Here is an 18,006-nt window from a genome sequence, read left to right on the forward strand (position 1 = left end):
AAAGTCAATGCACTAATCATGGATGATGTTTATTTTCATCGATTCTCTGTGACCTTGAAAAGTAGGTGAAATGACTTCCTAACTGACGTCACGGGTGGAAATCTAATCTTGAGCATGGGCTCAATAATACCCAAAAAAGTATATTAATAACTCAATAAAAGTGCCGGTTAGGAGGGCAACTTGTTAAATGGTGACCTCCTAAAGTTTTAATGCTCTTGTCCTGAAATCTAGCACAAGAGTTTGAACAAAAACTAGCTTAAGCTTCCACAATAAATAAGGCAATGAATGGTAAATTACACTGAAAGGAGCCATAGAGAATAAAATATAATGCCCAATTTTTTTTTTTTAACTTGTGCAAGTCAGATCATGGATTGGTCTGACTGAATATTCCATTTTCTTTTTCTATTGTACAATGTATCTGTTGCTTTTCCATATCTGTCCCTAAAGTTAGACTCCCCTTGTGATTAGCACCTTACGATTGATCTCAATCCACAGTCTCCACTATCTTCTGCCTACAACTGCGTTGCCCCTGCATGTCTTTCTTAGCTGCTGGACTCAAAGGACGAAGATCTATTCCTTCATCCATCACCTTTAAAATCCTAAAAAGGTGCCTGGTAATTTGGATTCCCAACTTTTTCTCCAGCAAGTACCCCTGCATTGCTTTCAACTCGCTGCCAACATACTAGGATGAACATCACATATATCAAACCATTGTTCTGCCACCTTCTTCTTAGGCAAAAGGCCATTACAAGGCAGGCCCGGGTTAATCAGCTGGTCTCTAGCATCCACAACCTTCCAAAAGAAGACTCCCTTAAAAAAAAAGATGGCCTGATGAGAGTATGAGTAGTATACTGCGTGTATATTTCCAATTGGGTGATCTCCAGAGACAACTGCTGGAAAGACGTCCACAATCTTCTTAGGATAACCACCCACTCTTTGGTGGTTGTTTATGTTAAATGCGGTCACCTGTGGAGATACAGACAATAGAGTTGTAATTCAAATTCATCCTTGCTTCATAATACTGTAACATTTCTTTACGGGATAGTGGAGGTTGTAGAGACGAGGATTGTATCTGAATTCAAGAAAGCATGAGACAGGCTTGTTAGATCTCTTAGGGGAAGAGATAGTAGTTGATATGGATGGGCAGATCTGACAAGCTATATGGCTTTTATCTACCATCATTTCCTCTGGTTTTTAACTTTGCAGGTTGTCATACGTTTTATTGAACTCCAATCCTAACAACCCTGGGCCTAACTGGCCCCCACTTTTTCAAAGAAAATCAAAACAAACATGCAGCTATCAACAAGGAGAGGTATTACCTACTGCACAATGGAAAAAGTGCTAATTTTTTTTTTTTAATGGAATATCCTCAGTGTGACGATGTAGCTGAAGAGAGCAATGCTGACTAGGAGCTTAAAGCTCAGCCGCTTCCATAGTTGGCCAGCAGTAGTGGCCAGGAGTAGGGATGGAAGAATACTGGAGAGATGAAAAGATGGTAGCCAGTCCACTCAATAAGGACAGGAGGCAATAAATCCTGCTGACACAATCACACTGGAGCTTGGAGCAGCAGGCAACAATGGCGTCCGGAACGTTTAAAGACGCCCTGGAGCCCCAAGAGCAGCAACACACTCTAGTGTAATGATGTGTAGAATGATGTCAAAACACTCACAGCTGATAAGTCATGAAAAATCCTCACGTGTTGAAAAAAATAAAATAAAAAGAATCGAATAATACCAAAAATGTCAAAGATAATTGTAATCACAATTAAAACATATCTCCAATATATTTCAACAGAGCACTTATCTTATTTTCTTCCGGTATTAAGCAAAATCTCCGCAGTTTACTGTAAACTGTAAAATGCGGAGATTTTGCTTAATACCAGAAGAAAATAAGATAAGTGCTCTGTTGAAATATATTGGAGATATGTTTTAATTGTGATTACGATTATTCTAAAGTTATACAACGGAGTTTTTTTCTGTGAGACCAAGGATGTATTTCTCTGTGGCAACTAAGTACTTGCCATAGAAAGTTTCCCAGATATTTATCTGAGAAACACTGAGGTCTTTTTCTCCATTATAAGCGGCAAGGCACATATAGTTTCTGTTATTAAGAAAATACAAGAATATCATCTTTGTGTGAATATAACTATTTAAGATATTCAGCTTGTATTGAAATATTTTTATACACACACACACACACACACACATATATATATATATATATATATATATATATATATATATATATATATATATATATATATCCTGTAGGAAAGAAAGATTACCTCAAAGCAGTGTTTGATTTGTACTTGTCTTCATTAAGATGACTTGAAGCTCCTCATTCCTATATATGAGCAATTGTTTTGAAGGAATTGAGGAATAGCTTAATGATTAGTACACTGGTCTAAGAACATGGAGAACTGTGTTTGATTCCCACTGCATCTCCTTTTGACCTTTAGCAAGTCACTTAATCCTCCATTGTGCCAGGTACAAGACTTTAATTGTAATCCCATTAAGGACAGAAAAGTACCTATTGTATATATAATATATATAAACCACTTTGGTTGTACCCAGAGAAAAGTGGAATATCAAATCAATGACCCCTTTGCCTGTATGCTGTGGAGTAGCCAGATGGCTAATTTAGGATGGGGCTGGGTCCAAATTTTTGTCTCCGCTGCCCCCCCCCCCCAAAAAAAAAAAAAACAATAACTAAAAAATAGAAATACATGAGCTGTTGGGAATTCCCAAACCCTGCCAACCAAAAACCTCCTCATGACTAGAACACTTGCTATCTGGCAGCTGGTGGCAGCGTGCCTTAGCTGCCTCCACAACCAACTGCCCCATATACCATTAGTGTGGGCAAGGTGGGCCATTAGTGTGGGCAGACTAGTTGAGCCGTGGCCCTTTTCTGCTGTCATGTTCTATGTTTCTATACTCAGTTTCGTGTGCAAAAACTACGTGTGTACAGGGCAGCAGTGGGCCAGCAGGGTGACTCGAGGATACTGCTGCTGGCTGCTCTGTTTACAAATGTTCAAGCTGAAAGGAGGTCTTTGGCTGGCAGAGCTTGGGAATCCTCACCATCCACACTAAGGGCTCCTTTTATCAAACCGCGCTAACGGTTTAACGCGTGTAATAGCATGTGTTAAACCGCCAGCTGCGCTAGTCACTAACGCCTGCCTTGATCAGGCAATAGTTTTTTGGCCAGCGCGGGGGTTAACGCGTGATTAAAAGGTGTGCGCGCTAACCCCGCTAGCGCGGCTTGATAAAAGGAGCCCTAAGTGAGCAGTAATTTTGGGTGGCCTGAGTCCGAAGTTACTGGACCTTGACCCATCTAATTTATCCAAGACTACACCACTGCCTTTATGCCATGCCCTTAAAGGGACATCCCTTCTTCTGGTAGAGAATCTGTCCACTTGCACAAGGGTGTAAATGCACCGAGGAAATAGGAGAGAGGACCCCCTAAATAAATTAATAATAATACTAAAGACAAAAATGTTAATCCAAATGTTACAAGTAATCAACACCCAGCTATAGCCCCTGTCACCAACCCATATGCAGCAAAATAAGGAGATGGATTTGAAGCAACCCCTACTATACCAATAATAAAACCAAAAAACCTTAAAAAACTTAAATAAAACATATATTTTTACAAGGAATTTAACCAAGACTAATAATATGAAAAACTATCGTTGTAATTCAACTATAAAAACCTAATGACACCTAATATTCCCAAAACCCACCCAATATTTAAAATTATTAACTCCTCATTTATTGACCTCCCAACACCAGCAAACCTATCTAATCTAATCTAATCTAAATCTTGGGTTTATATACCGCATCATCTCCGCAGATGGAGCTCGACACGGTTTACATGGTTAGGGAAGGAACGGAACTCCAGTGGAATTATATAAGTATGAGAGAAGAGAGGTTGGTGTGAGAGTGCCAGGAGCGGGACGGGGTTACGTTCTGGAAAAGAGCCAAGTCTTCAGATGCTTACGGAATGGTCTCTCTGAAACTACGGTTCACTTATAGGAGTTTGTTTAATTTCCCAAATTATTACAGGATTATTTCTAGCTATGTATTATACAGCCGATACTCATATCGCATTTTCATCTATTGCCCATATCTGCCGTGACGTAAATTACGGATGATTGATTCGTAACCTACACGCTACTGGGGCATCTATTTTCTTTATTTGTGTTTATCTTCATGTGGATGCTCTGGAGTGTCAATCCATCAATGGACCACCCTAGAGCTGGGATATTCCCTTTACATCAGTTTGTAACAAGGCAGCATTCATCCTGGTTCCTGTTTTTAAAAATCCATAAATCTTCCAACATCTACTGAAATATTGGGACATTGTTATATAAAGAAATCCCATACAGAGCTGTCACTGTCCTTTCTTAAATCCATGGCCGATTCCTATCAATCTGGTGCAGATGTTGACATCAGTTGAGTTTCTCTTATCAAAGGATGCTTGTCAAACCAATCATTTGCACTCAAGGGTTTTCTGTGGATACACTGGATTCGTAAACCTGTAAGGAACCATGAAAAGGTACGCAGAAACTCACCAGGTGATCTTTGAAGAGATAGATATTTTGGTCTCGTCTGTCAAAGAAGGCTGTGTCAATGGGACCAGAGATGCCAGGAAAAGCTTGTGAAATCTGCTTGGGGTAGCTGCAGCCCTGAGAATCTTCCGAAAGTACTCGATCAGTTTCACTGTCATATCTCCAATACTGAGTTTCTAAAGGAAAAGAGGATGTTCCTTAAAGCAAGAGTCCATATTACACAGCATAGTTAAGCATGTGCTGACTAGTTGATGTGTGGGTGGCTTGTAAGTACAGTTCCTCCTCCGAATCCACGGTTTCAGTACCCGTGGATTCGGTTATTCATGATTTTTTTTTTTAAACAAAACTCTGCATCGGACCTTTCCTAGACCTTACCTGGTGGTCTAGCGGTGATGCAGGTGAGGATCGATTGTTCTACATTCCTGCTCCATGCAGAGCCATCATCAAAATGGCTGCCTTGAGTTCCCGTTGCAGTCTCGAGACTACAATGGGAACTCACTGCAGCCATTTTGATGATGGCTTTGCACGGGGCAGGAGCATAGGACGATCGATCCTGCCCCACGTTGCCGCTAGACCACCAGGTAAGGTCTGGGGAAGGTCCGGGACACAGGAGGGAGGCAGGGGTGGGTCAGAGCCGGCCCTAAAAATTATGTGTGATTTTTCAATATTCGCGGGCCGGCTCTGCTCCTAACCCCCGCAAATATTGAGGTTCTGCTGTACTGTACTTCTACCATTATATGGTGGTAGGGTTACCATATTTTTCTCCAGGAAACCCCGGACACATGACCTTGTCCTGTTCCACCTCCAGCTCCACCACGATCTGCCCCACTCCCGCCCAGCTGCACCTCCAGCCCTGCCCTGTTCCTCCCCCAGCCCCCCCCCAAGCTTCCTCTCTTCTTCCAGACAAATGCCAGGTTTTGGAAAATCCATCTGGGAGGGGTTTGTTTCATCTTTATTTATTTATTTTTATTTCAAGCTCTTTTGGTTCTTGGCTTCATTTGTCTTGCACTCTTCATCTGTGATCTTCTCCCTGTTAAACTAACTTACAATAAAGCAAATGGAGAGACAGTCTGCCTCCCTGTAAGTGTGTGCTTTTGATATCAGCCTGCCTTGTTAGGATACCTAAAGGTGTACTAGTGGTTTAAGCACGCGCTTGGTGCATGCTGTATCGCCGCACACGCTAGGCGCTAACGCCAGCATTGAGCTGGCATTAGCTTTTGGCACATAGCATGGGGTTTGCGCGCACGGCAGTGCAGCATACGCTAAAAACGCTAGCGCACCTTAGTAAAAGCAGCCCTGTATTGGCTAATCTCAGCAAAAATAAAAATAAATGTATTTCTCTGACTAGAGTCCTGTCTTTACTTATTACTTTTCTCTGTAAACTACTATAGAAAAGCAGGTTCCTCTTCTGTGGCTTCAGCTGCCTCATACAGTTCAAACAACAATTTCCACTTAAACCGCAGTCATACCAGACTTCCATAAAGTCAAATTCAGGACCTTCTGAATTTGCTTCAGCTTTGAAAGCCTGTCTTTCTTCACTAAAATAAATTGTCAGCTGCCTCCTGAGACAGTCTCAGACAGTTTCCTCAAATTTGTTTAAAAATATTTTTTTCCTCTCTTGCCCTGTTCTTTGGCAAGTTGGTAACAGTCACTGAAGGGTTTTTATAGCCTCTTTCTTTTTTTTTTAACCTCTAGGTTTGTTCAGAGCTATTTTCCTTTAAAATAAAATGTAAAACTACACCAAACCAACTTTGGTGTACCCTCTACAGAAATTAGTTCAGATTATTTTCACTTCAAATCTCAATTTCCGACAAAGATTTCACCACCTGAGTTCAGCTTTCTTCAGAAAACTCAATTTAAAGTCATCTAATTTGCTTCACAAATGTTCTTTCCTAGCACATTTAGGAAGCTGGTTGGTTGGGCTGAGAACTTTCAGCACCCCCTCATATAAACTAATATTTAGAGAGAGAAAGGAAATCTATATTAATTAAGATGGGATAGATGGATCAAAGAAAAAGTCAAACTCCACAGAGTCTCTGCAGGGCTCAGAGTAGCTGAACTAACTCAAAAGCATCATCGATAAGAAAAGGTTTTAGGCTAGTTTTAAATCTACGAGACAAGGGATATTCTAAATGAAGCTGGGAGAGAGTGTTCCAAAGCGAGATGCCAACTACCACCGAAAATATGGCTCCATACAAAATCATAGCAAATATGATGATAAGATGAAACTACTAAACGATGGAGTTGTGAGAAGGACCCAGTATGTATGTAAGTTATTAGGAAGAAGTTATCCAACAGCCTTAGTTGACTTCATTCAATAAGTTTTTTTGTTGTTATATATTCACTGGTCCTCAGCGGGCCACCACACACTCAATACACTCATAGTGAATGGCTTTACGCTCCCACTCGTCATTGGAACCAGCCCGACCTTATATTAAATTTTAACTATTGAATTTTGACTTGCATTAATGATGGTGAATATATAAATACTAAAAGTACTTAGCTTCTAGTAGAATGCTGTGCAGGGAGAATGCGTTCTAAACATCAACATGTTTTGCCCGTTAAACTCATTGGGCTTCATCAAGATATATACTCCCTTTAAATAAACTTGCAGCCACCATTGCACAAACGTGAAAACGTGTATTGAGTGTGTGGTGGCCCGCTGAGGACCAGTGAATATATAACAACAAAAAAACTTATTGAATGAAGTCAACTAAGGCTGTTGGATAACTTCTTCCAGCTGAATTAGACATTGGTGTATACCTTCATTTGCAAATTGAATTAATTGAGTGCTAGAGTTTACATTTGTAAGTTATTAGGAGACATAAGAGGTATATTGTGGATCATATGTCCCAAAAGAAGAATTTTGTAAGAGATCTGATGACGAACCTGTAACCAATGTTCAGTTTAAAAGCCATATTATGAACAAGTTGTAATCTATACATATCCTGATGAGAAATGATGTGGTTAGCACACTTACCCCACCCCCCCCTTTACAAAACCGCAAAAGTGGTTTTTCGCGTCGGCTAGCACGCTGAATGTTCTGCGCTGCTCTGAAGCTCATAGAGTTCCTATGAGCGTAGGGAGCAGTGCAGAGCATTCAGCGTGCTGGTCGGTGCTAAAAAACACTTTTGTGGTTTTGTAAATGGGGGGGGGGTATTTTTCTGTACTATCACATTCAAAATTCATACTTCCCTTCACAACTCACTCACTCATACATAACAAACAGCATAAGCTTCTCTCTTCAATTTCTTCAGTTGCTCTCCTCCAACTGACTCCTGCAATGTTCCTAACCTTCTTTCAAAGCTTAATTAATTCACAAAACATGTCCCAATAGTAAAGCAAAACTAATACATCAAAAACTTAAAGAGTTTGTGCTTAAGTGAAGCCAAAGAAAGATCTCTCTAGAACAGTGGTCTCAAACTCAAACACTTTGCAGGGCCACATTTTGAATTGGTAGGTACTTGAAGGGCCTCAGAGAAAAATAGTTAATGTCTTATTAAAGAAATGACAATTTTGCATGAGGTAAAGATACATATGATCAAGAAACTTTTATTTTACTTCTGCGATTATGATAAACATACCGAGGGCCTCAAAATAGTTCCTGGCTGGCCTCATGTGGCCCCCGGGCTATGAGTTTGAGACCACTGCCCTAGAACAGTGTCTCTCAAACAGTGGTGCCAATGATATCAGTGCCAAACACAAATTAAGTGAAGTGCAATCTACATAAGGAAAAAATCTACTTAAAAATTTTTTTTTTCAATATTCTATTTAAAAAAAAATTTAAGTAGATTTTTTCCTTATGTTGATTGCACTCCACTTACCCCCTCTTCTATTAAAGTGCGCTAGCAATTTTTAGCGCAGAGAGCCATGCTGAATGGCCCACGCTGCTCCCGACGCTCATAGGAACTCTATGAGCGTCAGGAGCAGCGCAGCTCTTTGTGCTAAAAACTGCTAGCGCAGTTTAATAGAACAGGACCTTAATTTGTGTTTGGCACTGATATAATTTAATCCCGCATGGTGTATTCCTATGACGGTATGAAGCATGGCTTGCAAGAGAGCCTGCTTAATACGTATAAGCCTTGGATTTTGGGTTTTTTCCAATGTTCCGTTAGCTTTCACAGTCACACTGAGGATACACTAATTATTCATTGAGGGATATTATGAAGTAATGGGTTGTGGTTATTAGCTGTTCCCAACTTATCTTGCTATTCTAACAGGGTTGGTTAGTTTTGAAAGCTTGTGATATCTGAGGCTTTGTCCTTCTTATGTATCAAGTATCGTGTATTGCTAATTGTTATTTATTTTCACTGGAGTGTTTAGATTTTGTTTTGGATATTTACTGGGTAATTTCCTCCAGTCCTTTCATTTTTTTATTCTTTATATACAAGTACGAGCACATACACAAAGAGGTTGGAACAGAATTCCATAAGCTATGGTGCACATGCTTTCCCTACTTGTTGATGTCAATGAACAGCTGAGGTGCTCATAGATGATAAGGGATTGTGAGTAAGTAAATTCCAATAAGTACCTCTGAAGAAATAGATTGCATCCCTTGACCAGGTCCAGATGTGCAAAAAGGCGTCAATGCCGTCTGAAGGGAGGCCAGGCCAGCCTGTGGAAATTGCAAGGGGATCCCCATAGCGAGTTCTGTTATTGTGATTCTCATACATCCAGTACCAGTCCTTTCGGAAAAAATAAGTGTTATAATGTGCAACCAATTGTCCTTCTTGGTTTCGTTCTTTTCTAATCCAGTCAAAGACAGTGTCAAATGGACCTTCACATATTCCTGCAAGATAAAAAAAAGAACATCTTGAAGTATATTTTCCCTCTTAAAAATGATTGTAGATTTTGCTTCAGTGCATGCCACAGTGATTGGAAAGACAAAGGTACTATGTCTTCTTACTGACCTACCAAATGCACTCACTCAACTGCACCTCACTATCTCTCTTTGCTTATCTCCCTTTGTGGCCTCTCCCTCCCCCCCCCCCCTCGGTGAGCTCCACTTAGCTGGTAAGTCCCTCCTTTCTGTGCCCTTCTCTTCAACTGCCAACTCAAGACTCCATCCCTTCTGCCTTGCTGTGCCATATGCTTGGAACAAGCTGCCCAAATCTCAGGCAGTGTTCAAGACCCAGTTAAAAGCCCACTTCTTTGAAAGTGCTTTCAACTCCTAACTCCTCTCACCTTGGGTTCTGCATCCCCAACCCTATATGTCATGTCTGTTCAAGTTTAGATTGTAAGCACTTCTGAGCAGGGACCGTCTATAAATGCCAAAATGTACAGCACTGCGTACGCCTTTCACCGTTATATAAGTGATAAGTAGTAGTAGTATCTATATAAAAGATTTCTTGTATCAAACTCAAGCAACTTATGCTCAGGAGTCATTTAGCAATTTATTTTGAATTTGTTACGCACCTGTATCAATCATTCAAGGCATGGTATAATAAACAGAACACAGTACTGATAAAATCTGAAAATCAAAATCCAAATCCAAATTAGAATTCAAATAAACCCCCAGATGCTATAGTAGACTACCCCTCACCCTAGGTCATAATGTCAGTTCTCTGCTTTTATTGTATGGCCAAGATTTATCTGGATTGAGTTTCTCTCTGTACACCATTCTTCCATTTCTTAAATGTTATAATTCCCCCTTTCTTTCCTACCCCACCTTCTTTCGAGGCTAGGTGCTGTAGTGTCACCAGCTATGCCACAAGTACACTACAATATTTTTGAGAATCTACTATAATAAAATGCTAAGCGTGCATGCGCACTCTTACCTGCGGGATCCGGGATCCGTAGGTCCGTGGCTGGCAGGAGTGCACATGCGCGTTTAACTCCCCCCTCACTCACTATAAGGCAGCACTCACTGTAAGGCAGTTCATCGTCATCGACCCCATCCCCCTTGGCACACCCCTCCCCGGTGCACCCAAACTCCCGTTGACCCTCCCATCCGACCCTCCCACCGGAGACGACCACAAACCTCCTGGCTCCAGCAGCGTCTGCAGTACTCTAAACACGCTGCTTCACGGCCTTCTACTGCCCTGATTTCCTCTGTCACGTCTCTGATGACATCGAGACAGAGACGCGGCAGAGGAAATCACGGGCAGTAGAAGGCCATGAAGCAGCGTATTTAGAGTGCTGCGGACGCTGCTGGAGCCGGAAGGTTTGTAGGTCGTCTTGCGGTAGGAGGATCGGATGGGAGGGTCAGTGGGGTCTGCTGCACGGCGGCGGTAGTGGAGGGGGGAGATGGAAACATGCTGCTCAATGGTTCTACTGCACAGGGGGATGGGAGACAGGGAGGGATAGAAAAATGCCGGGTTCTACTATACGGGGGATGGGGGGTAGAAATGGAAAGATGCTGCTCAAGGGTTTTACTGTACAGGGATGGAGGGAGGCAGGCAGGCTGGCTTCAGGGGGTAGGGGTGGGACAAAGTATGGAAGGCAGTGAGGGGGACATAGGAAGGAGACACTGGCGGCACTAAGGACATAGGAAGGGGAACTGAGGGCACTAAGGACACAGGACAGAGGCACTGGGGGTACTAAGGGCACAGGACGGAGGCACTGGGGGCACTAAGGACATGGGAAGGAGACACTGGGGGCACTTAGAATGTAGGAAGGGGTACTAAGGACATGGGAAGGAGGCAATGAGGGCACTAAGGACATAGGAAGGAGGCACTGAGGGCACTAAGGACATAGGAAAGCGGAACTGGTGGCACTAAGGACATAGGAAGAAGGCACTGAAGTCACTAAGGACATAGGATAGGACACTATGGACATAGGAAGGGGGCCACGGAGAGACAGGCAGGCATGGCGCAACAGAGAAATACAGGCAGGCAGGGGGGCCAGGGAGAGAGACAGACAGAAAGAATGACAGACAGAAAGAAAGAAAGACAGACAGGGGGCCAGGGAGAGAGACAGACAGAAAGAATGACAGACAGACAGACAGCGTCCAAGGAGAGAAAGAAAAAAAAAAACAGACAGATAGACATCTACTCTAGCACCCGTTAATGTAACAGGCTTAAACACTAATATTAAATAATGATTTTAAAGCTGCAGCTATTTATTCCTATAATTGAGTTCTATTAGCATTGTAGCTGTGAGTTGTTATTATTATTATTATTATTATATGTAGGTTAGTGAGTATTATATTCTTCTGTATATTATACCATGCCTTGAATGATTGATACAGATATATAACAAGTTGAAAATTCAAAATAAATTACAAAATGATTCCTGGGCATTAATTGCTTGAGTATGATGCAATACAAGAAATCTTTGATATAGATAGTAAAGAATGACACAGGGACAAATTTTTCCCCGTCTCCATGGGAACTCATTTTCCCATCCCGGCAAGTTCTTTTTCTGTCACTGCCCCATGCCTGCAAGCTCTGTCCTCATCTGCACAAGCCAAAACACTTTAAAATCATAAGGGTTCGAGGCTTGTGTGGTTAAGGCAGAGCTTACAGGAATGGGGCAGGGACAAGAACAGCTACAAAACCCATGGGGATGGGATGGGGAAATTGAGTTCCTGCGGGGATGGGAAAAAAATCTGTCCCTGTGTCATTCTCCAATAGATAGACACAGTAGACTACTGTAATTCCCTTCTTTACAGCATTTCTGATCAGGATATGTATAGATTACAACTTGTTCATAATATGGCTTTTAAACTGATAATAGGCTCTTGAAGAGTAACCATGTGACCCCTCTCCTTTGTGTTGAACATTGGTTACAGGTTACAAAATTCTTCTTATGGTACATACAGTATGATCCACAATATAGGACACACATTATAGCTCTCATGTCTCCTAATAACTTACACACGTAAGAATTGCCGCTGCTGGGTCAGGCCAGTGGTCCATCGTGCCCAGCAGTCCGCTCACGTGGCGGCCCTTAGGTGAAAGACCAGTGCCCTAACTGAGACTAGCCTTACCTGCATATGTTCTGGCTCAGCAGGAACTTGTCTAACTTTGTCTTGAATCCCTGGAGGGAGTTTTCCCCTATAACAGCCTCCGGAAGAGCGTTCCAGTTTTCTACTATTCTCCGGGTGAAGAAGAATTTCCTTACGTTTGTACGGAATCTATCCTCTTTTAACTTTAGAGAGTGCCCTCTCGTTCTCCCTACCTTGGAGAGGGTGCACAACCTGTCTTTATTTACTAAGTCTATTCCCTTCATTATCTTGAATGTTTCGATCATGTCCCCTCTCAATCTCCTCTTTTCAAGGGAGAAGAGGCTCAGTTTCTCTAATCTCTCACTGTACGGCAACTCCTCTAGCCCCTTAACCATTTTAGTCGCTCTTCTCTGGACCCTTTCAAGTAGTACTATGTCCTTCTTCATGTACGGCGACCAGTGCTGGACGCAGTATTCCAGATGAAGGCATACCATGGCCTGGTACAGCGGCATGATAACCTTCTCTGATCTGTTCGTGATCCCATTCTTAATCATTCCTAGCATTCTTTTCCCCACATACTGGGTCCTTTTAACAACTCCATCATTTAGTAGTTCCATCTTTTCATCATTTACTATAATTTTATATGGAGCCATATTTTCAGTGTAGTTGGCTCCTCCCTTTGGAACACTCTCTCCCAGCTTCATTTAGCTTGAAGTTTGGCTTGGCTCATAGATTTAAAACTGGCTTAAATCCTTTTCTTATCTATGATGCTTTTCAGTTAGTTCAGTTACTTCCGAGCCCTGCAGGGACTCTCTCAGGGCACAACATAGAACTGTGGAATTTGACATTTTCTTTGATCCATCTATCCCATCTTAATTAATATGGATTTCCTTTCTCTCTCTAAATATTAGTTTATACGCGGGGATGCTGAAAAGTTCTCAGCCCAACCAACCAGCTTCCTAAATTCTGAGCGTTTTAAGAAAAGTTTGGACAATTTCCTGGAGGAAAAGTCCAAAGTCTATTACTGAGAAAGACATGGGGGAAGCCATTGCTTGCCCTGGATCAGTAGCATGGAATATTGCTATTCTTTGGGTTTTGACCTCGTATTAGTGACCTGGATTGGCTACCATAATAACGGGCTACTGAGCTTGATGGACCATTAATCTGACCCAGTAAGGCTATTCTTATGTGAAAAGAGTGTTATTTTATTTAGTTAAGTGCCAGTTTGCAGAAAAGCAGCCATTTTCACCATCTGCCAATTAAAGGGTTAAAGTAGCCCATCCTGATGCTAACTGCCCAACTTGTATCATATATTTACATACTTATTTTTGTAGAAATAAACTTAAATCTGTGATTAGGACATGTCAGGCTGTATTTATTGCAAGATAAATAATAGGATTCTGTGGAAAAATAGGGTCATTCTGTTGTACAGATAGATGTATTTCTAGGTAGAAATAGAGATCTATCAGAACACAGTAAAAACCATGCAGAACCCCTTTGTGCATTGGAGTCTGAAACAATCTGTACAACAGACCGGCTACAACCAATCTAAATAAAACCTTACTGGCATGAGGTTCTATTGTCTTTATTTCTTGTCATATTCTATGGGGTTTATGCTCCTGACTTTGAGAGCTATTCTAAATTGGCTTCTTTGAAAGTAATAGGATTGAGTGGCTAAATTTATACTCAAAATTTCCCTTTACTCCTAAATTTAGGGCTCCTTTTACGAAGGTGCGTTAGGGCCATAGCGCGCGGAATAGCGCATGCTAAAATGCAGTCCGCGCTAGCCGCTACTGCCGCCTCTTGAGCAGGCGGTAGTTTTTCGGCTAGCGTGCACTAATCCGGTGTGTGCGCTAAAAACGCTAGCGCACCTTTGTAAAAGGAGCCCTTAGGGGCATAAAAAGTGGGTAACAATAAGGGTGGGGGAAAAAAACTTTAGGAGCTCGGAATTGATTTTCAGCACTAGGCACATAAATTAGGTTCACAAAGCTAGGCAAATTAATGGCACATCTAAATTGTTAAGTATAACTTTTAAGCTCCCAAATTAATATGAATTTTTAGCTGAAAATGTAAAAGTCAGGATCCAAAGTGATTTAACCAGGCAACTGGGTTATTAATTTTAGGATGGCAGGAGTGGGGATGAGAGCAAAGAGGAAACGAGTATGCCCTCCTACTCCACCCTTGGACCACCCAAAAATACTATGCTACTGAGTAGTCCTAACTTTGCCTGCTTAGATATGTATGTATGGCACTGAATCAGCCATGCCCGGATAGCTTCTGGGCACTGCCAAAGACCTAGATATTTGCTGCTGTGGCTCCAATAGGGCCCATTGTCGAATAATTTAACCAGTGGCAGTCAGCATTTAAAGAAACTCTAGCTGCCGTTACCTAAACATTGACCCCCTAAGGCTTGCAAATTTGGCAGAAAATAGGGTACATACATATTTAGGATTGGCCACCGTCCATGAGGATAGGCTACTAGGCTTGATGGACCATTGGTCTGACCCAGTAAGGCTATTCTTATGTTCTTAGGAGCTCGGCTTTTTTGAATATCATGTCTTATATTAGAAAATATAACTTTGAGCATAGGAAAGCAAGGAAAACCTATTATGGATGCAAAATAGCTAAGTCCAATAATCAGAGTAGCACTCTTTTCAAACTCTGATGTTCTTTGACTAATTCTGACTCAAAGTCTGTTCAATCATTATCTTCTTCTTCTGATGTTTTAGCCTGCTTTTTTAAGACAAAATTTCTCTTATTAGGCAGTCTTTTCCTGTAGGAAATACTGGATATTTCTCCTCTTATTTTAAAAATTCCACACTGGAGATACCAGCTGATCGCTACTGATGCTCTTTTGATTCAGTTTCTGAATATCAAGTCTCCAAATTGGGTGAAAAGTTGAGAAAGTGTAAATGTTCACTGGATCCTTTTCCATCTTACCTTTTTCTTAATATTCCTTCACAGGCCATATCATGGCTGACCATCTTACTAAATTACTCATTGGAAAATGGATACTTCACACAATCTATGGGGCAAATAACACTTCTTCCCCTCCTGAAAAAATCAGATCTAGATCCTACTATCCCTTCTCATTATCGACCAATTGCTAATATACCATTGTTGACAAAGTTGCTAGAATCAATTGTAGCTGGTCAACTCACCAATTACCTGGAGAAATTTTCACTACTTCAACCTTTTCAACATGGATTTCGTTCTAATTTAAGTACTGAAACTTTATTGATTTCTCTTCTTTCTAAAATTCAACAATTTTGACTACAAAATAAATGCTCAATTTGCTCCAGTTCAATTTGTCTGCAGTGTTTGATGTAGTGCATCATGATATTCTGCTTCAATTACTTTCAGACATCGGACTTAATCAGGTTGTCCTTGTTTGGTTTTTGAAATTTTTATTGTCTCGTTCTGATTCAGTCAATATTGATGGCAATATTTCTAACTCCTGGCAGCCTCCTTGCGGGGTTCCCCAGGGCTCTCCGCTTTCCCAAATTCTGTTCAATCTTTATACGACTACTTTGAACACATTTAAGTTGTCAGCGTGGGAAACGCTCTTTACCTACGTGGATGATATCTTTATATTGATTGAGATTGATTTAAATATTACCAATTTAACTTTTAAAATAAACCATTGTATTTCCAAACTTCAAGACTGGGCTATGTCTGTCCAGATGAAGCTAAGGGCTCCTTTTACTAAGGTGCGCTAGCGTTTTTAGCGCATGCACAAGATTAGCGCGTGCTAGCTGAAAAATTACCACTTGCTTAAAAGGAGGCGGCAGCGACTAGCGCGCGTGGCATTTTAGCGCATGCTAAGCACACGCTAAAACCGCTAGTGCGCCTTTGTAAAAGGAGCCCTAAATGCAGCCAAAACTAAACTTTTGTGGTTAGGCCCAAAACTGGATTATTTCCCTCCTACTGTACTTACAAATTGAGTTCTCCTCCAAGATTTTGGGAGTACTTTTTGACTCTTCCCTCACCTTAAAGGATCAGATAAACTCTCTGGTTAAGAAATGTTTTTTCAGCTTACGAATGCTGAGGAAGGTTAGATCTCTTTTTCATCAACGTCACTTTTCCGTTCTGGTCCAATCGATTGTACTTTCTCGGCTAGATTATTGTAATGCTCTTTATCTTGGCATCACAGGGATCTGTCTTCAAAGACTGCAGTTGATTCAGAATACTGCTGTGAAGTTGATTTATGGAAAAAGTAAATTCGACCATGTGACTCCCTTGCTTTTGAGTCTTCATCGGCTCCCAATTTGTCTCAGAATTCTGTTTAAATGTATATGTATTATTTTTAAAATTTTACATGGTATCTTTATTTCTCTTGTTCCTCTCTATGGAACGTTTATAGATTTTCATATGCGAGAAGTACTCAACAATTTAAACTTTCCCTCCCTTCCAAGAAAGGAATTAAAGGGATTAAGAATTTCAGCCTTTCTTTGGCTTTTAAATTCTCCCAATTATGGAATGATCTTACTTTGATTCTGAAGTCTCTTACTTCCTTCCAATTTTTTTCAGAAATCCTTGAAAACGTATCTATTTGCTAAACACTTTGAAAATTAATTTCCATGTATTTTCTATTAATTTTATTGTTAACCATGTCGAGCTTCCCATGGTTGAATGACCCGGTATATAAGGCTAAGTTTTAGTTTAGTTTATATTTATGTATATAAATACTTGTTCTTTTAGTCTTTCAACAATCTGTTCTCTACTTCTCACTTTCTTTGGTAAGAGAGGAGTAGCATCCTTAGAAAATATGTTTTACCCTTTGTGATTATGTGTTTAGTGCAGTGCTTCTCAACCCAGTCTTGAGACACACCCAGCCAATCAGGTTTTCAGGATATCCAGAATAAATACGCATGAGATAAATTTGCATATCCGACATACAGTGCTTGCCAATTTATCTCATGCACATTCATTGTGAACATCTTGAAAAGCTGACTGACTGAGTGCACCTCAAGGATTGGATTGATAAGCACTGGTCTAATGCATGCTGAGGTTGAACATAGATACTGGTGATTGAGCACCGCAGTGACACCAAACTGGAAAGGCAAGGAGATCCTGAGCACCAAGACGTTTCCAGGGAACTGATGGTTGGAACCTCTCACCATAAAGTTGTTGGATCGCCTTCCTGTCTTGGGTGTCCAGTTCCACGCTGTTTCCCACCACACTGTAGTTGGGGTTCATCACAGAGTCAGGTCTGTAAATGTGGGGTAATCCCAGAACATGTCCTATTTCATGGACAGCCACCTGGTGGAAATAAACACAGTTTACTGACTATATACATGATCTGATTGCCACAGGACATGCCCTGATTTAAATTTTGGCCAAAAGCAGGACAAAGGAGGTACAAAACTTCCTAAAGATCTGCAGGTTTTTGGTTTTTTTTAATTGGCACATTTTTTTGTGGACTCATTGGTTCATTAGCTTTGGAAGTCACGTTGATGACATCATCAGAGACGGGCAGAGCAAATCAGGGCAGTAGAAGGCTGCGAAGCAGCGTGTTTAGAGTGCTGTGGCTGCTGCTGGAGTCAGGAGA

At 41.2% G+C, this 18,006-nt stretch overlaps 1 protein-coding gene across 1 annotated transcript in view; it reads right to left on the reverse strand.

The window, feature by feature from the left end:
* Window positions 1-339: 339 nt before the first annotated feature.
* The window catches only part of LOC117362939 (matrix metalloproteinase-21-like), a 29,770-nt gene continuing 12,103 nt past the window's right edge, over window positions 340-18,006 (reverse strand). The window contains exons 4-7 of the mRNA XM_033950029.1: window positions 17,576-17,717; window positions 9,099-9,356; window positions 4,571-4,743; window positions 340-966 (exon numbers count right to left, since the gene is read on the reverse strand). Coding sequence (XP_033805920.1) covers window positions 664-966; window positions 4,571-4,743; window positions 9,099-9,356; window positions 17,576-17,717 — 876 coding nt within the window. The 3' untranslated portion in view covers window positions 340-663. The remainder of the gene's footprint in view (window positions 967-4,570; window positions 4,744-9,098; window positions 9,357-17,575; window positions 17,718-18,006) is intronic.

The sequence above is a fragment of the Geotrypetes seraphini genome, chromosome 6 (genome assembly GCF_902459505.1).
Source record: "Geotrypetes seraphini chromosome 6, aGeoSer1.1, whole genome shotgun sequence".
Classification (NCBI taxonomy): domain Eukaryota; kingdom Metazoa; phylum Chordata; class Amphibia; order Gymnophiona; family Dermophiidae; genus Geotrypetes; species Geotrypetes seraphini.